Source organism: Miscanthus floridulus, chromosome 8 (assembly GCF_019320115.1).
Source record: "Miscanthus floridulus cultivar M001 chromosome 8, ASM1932011v1, whole genome shotgun sequence".
In the NCBI taxonomy this organism is placed as follows: Eukaryota; Viridiplantae; Streptophyta; class Magnoliopsida; order Poales; family Poaceae; genus Miscanthus; species Miscanthus floridulus.
The window spans coordinates 93,227,789-93,234,483 of NC_089587.1; the positions used below are offsets into that span (position 1 = coordinate 93,227,789).

General features: G+C 42.3%; 1 protein-coding gene across 4 annotated transcripts; it reads left to right on the forward strand.

The window, feature by feature from the left end:
* The first annotated feature begins 1,696 nt into the window (after positions 1–1,696).
* On the forward strand, positions 1,697–4,524 carry LOC136472952 (uncharacterized). 4 transcript variants are annotated; one of them, XM_066470651.1, is made up of 8 exons: positions 1,697–2,167; positions 2,281–2,396; positions 2,505–2,593; positions 2,821–2,895; positions 3,020–3,112; positions 3,264–3,359; positions 3,511–3,699; positions 4,196–4,333. In XM_066470651.1, the coding sequence occupies exons 1-8, from the start codon at positions 1,791–1,793 to the stop codon at positions 4,271–4,273; spliced, it is 1,113 nt and encodes a 370-aa protein (XP_066326748.1). In that variant the 5' UTR covers positions 1,697–1,790; the 3' UTR covers positions 4,274–4,333. The 4 variants fall into 4 exon arrangements, with proteins under 4 accessions (XP_066326748.1, XP_066326750.1, XP_066326747.1 ...); XM_066470653.1 differs by having other exon boundaries at positions 1,698–2,167; positions 3,261–3,359; positions 4,278–4,524; XM_066470650.1 differs by having other exon boundaries at positions 1,698–2,167; positions 3,261–3,359.
* The last annotated feature ends 2,171 nt before the right edge of the window (positions 4,525–6,695 follow it).

The following is a 6,695-nucleotide window of genomic DNA, read 5'->3' on the forward strand; positions in this document are numbered from 1 at the left end:
TTTCTGCAGGCTGAAACCAAGGCTGAAGGCAAATATGAAACCAAGGCTGAAGGCAATCTGATCCTGCAGTACTGAACGTATGGGGTGCAGAGAAGAACCAGTGAGAGGCCGTGTGCAAGGCTGATGGCTATCTGAACTTTTTTTTATCTATATATCTTAGTTTACTATCTAAGTTCCAGTCGTATGCTCTAGTTATCTTTGAACAAGGTTGAATGCTACGTTTGTCTGGGCGTGTGCAAGGCTGAAGGCTATATCTATATTAGTTTATGTGAAGAATGGTATGTTATCTGAACCATGGTGCTCCGTTTATCTGAGGCTGTTCCGTTTATCTGAACAATGGTAATGTTATCTCTGTGTGTCTTTGTGTGTCAATGGCTACACAGTTAATCGGTGCATATGATCCTTCATTCAACAACAATTAAATGCTTTGCTTAATTTTGGAATTAGTGCAATGAAATCGTTGCACTGTGAAGGCTAGTTTCATTGTTTCATCCCACTAAAGTTGATGTGGCTTTTTGGAAACCGTGTAGTGAAACTAAGCATTGAGACTGGCCTTATGCCGAGAGGGACAGGACCCATCTACAGAGACATGAGCTGCCCTCCGGATGTTATAACATGGGCTTTAGAAAAATAAATAGGAATTCTGTTTTTTGATTGCAGATAAAGTTAAACATTATCGCCTGCCTTCTATTTGACATACTCTACCACATGAATTATTCACATTAAACCAATTCATATGAATTCATCGTACGATGAGAAGTGTACATATCTAGCATTCTTAATCTTAGTAATCCTAGTAGGTTGTACCATGAAAATTGAATTTACCATAAAATTCGCAGCTAAAAAAATGACAATCCAATTTGATTTTGAACTCAAATTTTAATGCAATAAACATGACACACATCCAAACGTGAATTTGAAAAGATGTGATATTTTCTCCACATTTTGATATTCATTTATGATAATTGTTATAGCCACTGAACTTTCTCCTCACTTCTAAGTTATCCCTACGTTGAAGTGGCACATGTGCGTTGCGAGTCAGTAATAACAACAGTAAAAATTTATTCTGTTTTCAAACAGGCCTCGAAATTGAAGTTTTTTTTTTGTTTCCAACACACGGCCCATGGATGTTAGGCCCATATTTATGTAAATTTGGCCACCTCCTCAGTCCTTTTCAAAATGAAATTAAAGTGAGATGGAGAGAGAAAAAAAAGAAAAAAAAATATACATTACCTCACTCAACTTTCGCGAAAATCTATTTTTCCTCCCTGAACTCCAAAATCGAACAAAACACCTTCCTCAACTTTTAAAACCATTCATCTGACCTCCCTGGCCCGGTTATAAGCGGTTTTGAAGGCGGTTTTGTCTTTTTATTTTTTATTTATTTCGGTTGAATCTTTGAAAAATCATAGTAAATCACAGAAAAATCATAAAATGAAAAAATCCAATTTTGTTGAACTCCACGTGAGTAGATCTACACAGTAAATATATAATATGATATGCTTTAGTACATAGTTTTTATTGTGGTTTTAGATCTCTGCTTTTCTGTAATTAATTGAAATAATTCATACCTACAGTTTCTATGGTCTAATTATGATGAAATTTTTATGATGGGCTAATAATTGTATGATGTAATGTGGATTTTTTTTTTAATCTAACCGTGACCAGGTTACGATCAACACCAGGCGACTGGTGCCGAGCCCATCGACGCAGCCGCCCAATCCCCGGCCCGGTCCCATTCATATCCTCCCCACGGCGCGCGGCCGCGCGGGCACCACCCGCCACCCCAGATGCGCAGCCGACCGGCCACGGCCAGGATGGCAGCGGGGCCCACCCCATCCGCCGCGGCGGCGTCGTTCCGGCCGCCGATCCCGCCGCCGCCGCCGTGCTTTGACTACCGGGCGGCCGTGCTCGCCGACACGCGCGCCGCCGCCGCCGCCGTGGGGGACCCCGGGCTGGCGGGGCTGGTGGAGTCCGGCGCGCTCGTGCGCGTCCCGCGGCGGCGGTTCGGCCCGGTCCCGGCGTGGCGCCCGCCGGATTTCGTGGAGCCCGAGGACGTGTGGATCCTCGGCACCTCGCACCTCTCCCCGGACTCCGTCGCCGACGTCGAGCGCGTCCTCCGCGCCGTCCAACCTGACAACGTCGTCGTCGAGCTCTGCCGGAGCAGGCAAGGCCATGCCTTCCCTTAAACATTAAGCCGCTTATAAACTAAAGAAGTGTGGTCGTCAAATCTTCTTCCGGGCGGGGCTAACTGACGCCGTTGCAGAGCCCTCACTGCAGAGCTGGAATCATGTACGTGTCCAGTGATTCTTCCGACGAGCCGCTTTTGAAGTCCAACATGTTCTCTCTCGGTGGCTCCAAGTTCTTCGGTGCAGTCAACAGAAGCATCAACCTGGGTAAAGAGCAACCATCTACTGGCTTGTGTAATTGGGTTTACCACTTCTCATCAGCCATGGAACTGACTGAGACCTACTGATTTTGTTGGTTTCTTTGGGATGGTACAGGTGGACAGAGCGCCCTTGCTCTGCGTCTGCTCCTCGCTGTTTTTTCTTCTAAAATTTCTTCCAATGCGAACCGGCCGTTTGGAGAAGAGGTGCTTGCTAATAAACTGACATGTAGTTTTATTAGAGAAAAGTTCTCAGGTCTGGGTAGATGATCCCACTTCATCTATATTGCAATTGCTTGTAAACGATGTATCCATTCTGCTGAATCAATAAAGCTTGCTGAAAGTTAAAAAAAAAACTGACATGTAGTTTTTCTTCAGATGTTACGTGAGAGTATAGCAACTGAATTCTACTATCACATACTGTATTTTAATAGTTCCGGGCAGCTAGGAGGGTGTCTGAAGACATTGGTGCTCAGCTTGTTCTTGGCGATCGCCCGATTGAAATAACTGTATGTGTCTTGTTAGTTGTACAATGGTTTATTTTAATGGTATTTGCACACCGAGCTTGCATTGCTAACTCTGCAAAGTACAGCTGATATAATAGCTGAAACTCATATCAGATTGTTCGTGCAGCTTGAACGAGCATGGAAATCCCTCACCTGGGATCAAAAGACAAAGCTACTAATCTCACTGTTCCGCGGGATTGCTTCGACAACTGACACGCCAGTAAGTGCATGTATTCATTTGTCAGTCCTCAGTCGTAATTGCCTAAAAGAAAACGTTGCCAGTCTTTTTAGTACGAAAATGTATCGTGTTGAGAAATCATTTTTTACTGCCGTTGTCTGTTGACATTCTTGTTTGATTACTACTGTAGCAGGATGAAAAAACTGCTGTCAGCCCATATGAGTTGTATGAGAAGCTTAGCACATCTTATCCTGCACTGCTGCAGCCTCTCATACATGAACGCGACATGGTATGAGCATGATTCTGAACAGCCTATCTGAATCGTCCACTCTTGCAGAACATGCAACTATGCGAATTTGTCAATTGCATCAAGCTTTGCATGATACTTTAATCATCCATGCTTCTAGCAATTCAGTTAAACTCTCGATGCTTTCTTGCAGTTCCTTGCATGGTCGCTGAAGAGGAGCAAGGCTGTGAACAAGAGCAAAACTGTCGTCGGAGTTGTAGGGAAGGGGCACATTAATGGCATTGTGTACGCGCTGATCTCTGATCAAGGGGATTTGAGATTCCGAGACCTGGTTGGTAGAGCATCATCTGATACATGGGTTAGCTCACTCATCAAGGGCCTGGTAAGGGACACTATAATAGGATTGGTCCTTTGGGCTTTGTATGAACAGCTGCAGGCTGTGCTATAGATGGTTCAGACTTCCACAGTGCACACAAACTCACAGTACAGTACTGAACTTTTTACTAGCTGAAACTTAAACTTCGATTCAGTGGAAATCTGAAACTTAGCAGTCCAGATTCTCCACAAGGTTGATGACTTGATTGAAGTACCTCTAGATGAACTGTCAAGTGCAGTTTTATCTTCCGAATATATCTACACAAGACAACAAAACACTAAAGGGCGTACCCAGTGCAGAGAGCTCCCGCTCTGTGCGGGGGTCTGGGGAAGGGTATTAGTGGCAAGTCTTACCCTCGCCTGTGCAATGCGAGGAGACCGCGACTCGACAAGACAACAAAACACTACCTCTATTTTTTTCTTCTACTTTCTTTGCCATTTCATATTTGGGCATAACAACAAAGATGCATTTTGTGCTTTAAGCATCCTGTCACCCTATGCAGGACACTGGTAAATATGCTTGGAGAAAACCAATAGATTTTGAGAAAATTCTGATGGAATTTCCTCTGAAACCTGAATGACCAGAACTTGTTGAGGACCTGGCATCCTGGCTGCTGTGCCTGCTGCGGATTGTACAGTTACCCTTGGTAGTAATGCCTTTGAGTTTTTTTTTTTTTTTTTTTTTGCCATCGCCAACATGTGGCTTTTCTAAGTTGCCATCGCCATAACGGGCTTTTCAAAAATGCAATTGTGTACTCATTGATTTCCCTGTGGCGAGGATCTACCCAAGTTAATTTACCAAAACCGAGTTGATTCGTTGGTGCCATTGTCACTAGGAAGTTGCAAAGCACCTAGGTTATTTTCTTGGTGCCATTGTCACTCTAGTTGGCGCCAGATGATCGTTGTGTGCTGTGTAATTCAGTATTCGTCTTTTGTAGGAAAGTGCAATTTTATTTTTTTTCACAAGCCAAAGGAAAGGCATGTTCACCATTTTGAAAACAGAGGAAAAGAGAAGGCCGAAAACAGAAAGGCCTACAAGGCCCATGTAAGTTAGTGCGTCTATGGATGGGTATGTGCTTAAGGAATGCTAAACATGCCCACTTCAGGTCTTCTATTTTTAACGGACTGAATTTGGCCCGTGTATGATCTTGTTGCGTCAGTATTCAGAATATTGAACATAATACACAATTTGTGAAAATGCAGTCATGCATACTGCACATTAGCAGTCTCCTGGTTCAGAAAAATCCATATATTACCTTTCTAACTTGAGAAAGAAAGAAATTCGCGTGTCGATACCAGTCCTTGACTCCATGAAGCTTGGTAATATACAACTAGGTACGCAAAATCGACCCCAAGCAACATATATATGGATTTGACCAAGCTCATAAGCAATTCAGATGCCGTTCGGGTGATATATACTACACCAAGCAAAGTCCATACTCCGAATCAGAAGTAATTATGAACTAAGGTATTGTGTATAGCTTGGTCGTATAGTAGTACACCACTAGTTATGCAAAATCCAAGCAAAATCCGAATTTGACTTATGAACTAAGGTATCGTGTAGCTAATCTAACTCATTCATTTCAAATCCAATGATAAAAACATCGGGTGCTACACCCCCTAAAACACCCCAGTAATCAACCGATGGACTCAAATTAGAACTTGGGGACCATGAACCATCAACAAGTCAATATTATGACCTCAGGGAGTATCTTATCATCTTATGTTAGCTTGTCCTCATCAAGTGGCTTCATTCACGAGCAAGGAAAGGACATCCAAGTTGAATCGGAGGAAGAAGCTGTCAATACCAGTGGCCATATAGGCACTTAATTTCTGTGAAATTAATCAAGACAGATAACGCATGTAAACAACTTGAGTACTTGACTATAACTCTAAAACAGCTTCACTATTATATATTAAAAATGTAGTACAGTGTTTTTCTCCCTAGCTTAGCGCCCTGAGCTGGGTAAGGGTAAGCAGTGACAACATAATCGTCGCTGTACTGATCTTACCTTATTAGATAATAACGGCATCTTCTATTTGAATATCATGTGATAATTCAAACAAAGGATAAAAATATGCAGGAAACCCACGAGATGAAACTCGGAGATAGGAGGACAAGTATTGTGAATCTGTCAAAACGCTAAACTACCACACACATTAATTTGAATTCATTTTTTTGTATCTGTTATGATACTGTGTCAAACTGAACTCAACGTCACCGTCCCAAAGTAAATGCATATATCGCTTCCCGAGGAGTCCAGCGTTGTAAAGTTTGGTCTCGTTCGCTGGTCTAAAACTTAGTTGAAACTGGCTGGTTTTGTGAGAGAGAAACACTGTAGCGGCTGGTTGATGAACAGTGTTTTGTGAGGGGAGTTAGCCGGCTGGTCTGGACCATCCAGACCAGCGAACACGCCCTTTAACTACATTTTATACAAAAGTATACCAATATTATGCAGTATAATAATTATCAGTAGATTTGAATATGTTTTTATAACAAACTTATTTAGAGATATAAATATTAATATTATTTTTTTATATTTCTAGTCCTCGAGAAGCGAAATACACGCTTATTTTGGAACCGAGGGAGTACCGTCAACCTAAGATATAGGAGTAGTGTATATATATACACACGTAGAAGCAAAATGTGCAGAATGAAGGACAGATATATATCATGCATCATATGTCTGGTGCGCTGCACCTGCACACGTGTTGAGGAAAACGGCTGCGAAGCAATTTATTTGCACGATGAGCTCCAAACTAAAAGGAGCCGAAAGCCCATCTGTAGCTGTAGTGCCTGACGACTTCGCGTGATCCACTTAACGATCGCATGTGCACATACACCATGCATACGTGTAATTAACTGATAGAATTTGTGATGAACATTGTATATTAGTATTTTTTTTAGGGGAACAGGAGGGGTTGTCCCCTACTGGATTTTATTAAAAAATAAGTATGTAGCATGCAGTAGCTAAATCAAATTTAAACCTTGATTAGTCTCGA

What these genes read in the sequence shown, in the direction of transcription:
- LOC136472952 (XM_066470650.1), top strand. Translation starts at nt 1,791, where the DNA reads ATGCGCAGCCGACCGGCCACGGCCAGGATGGCAGCGGGGCCCACCCCA. An exon ending in GTCGAGCTCTGCCGGAGCAG is followed by an intron (nt 2,168 to 2,280) that starts GCAAGGCCATGC and finishes CCCTCACTGCAG; the next exon opens with AGCTGGAATCATGTACGTGT. An exon ending in ACCGGCCGTTTGGAGAAGAG is followed by an intron (nt 2,594 to 2,820) that starts GTGCTTGCTAAT and finishes GTATTTTAATAG; the next exon opens with TTCCGGGCAGCTAGGAGGGT.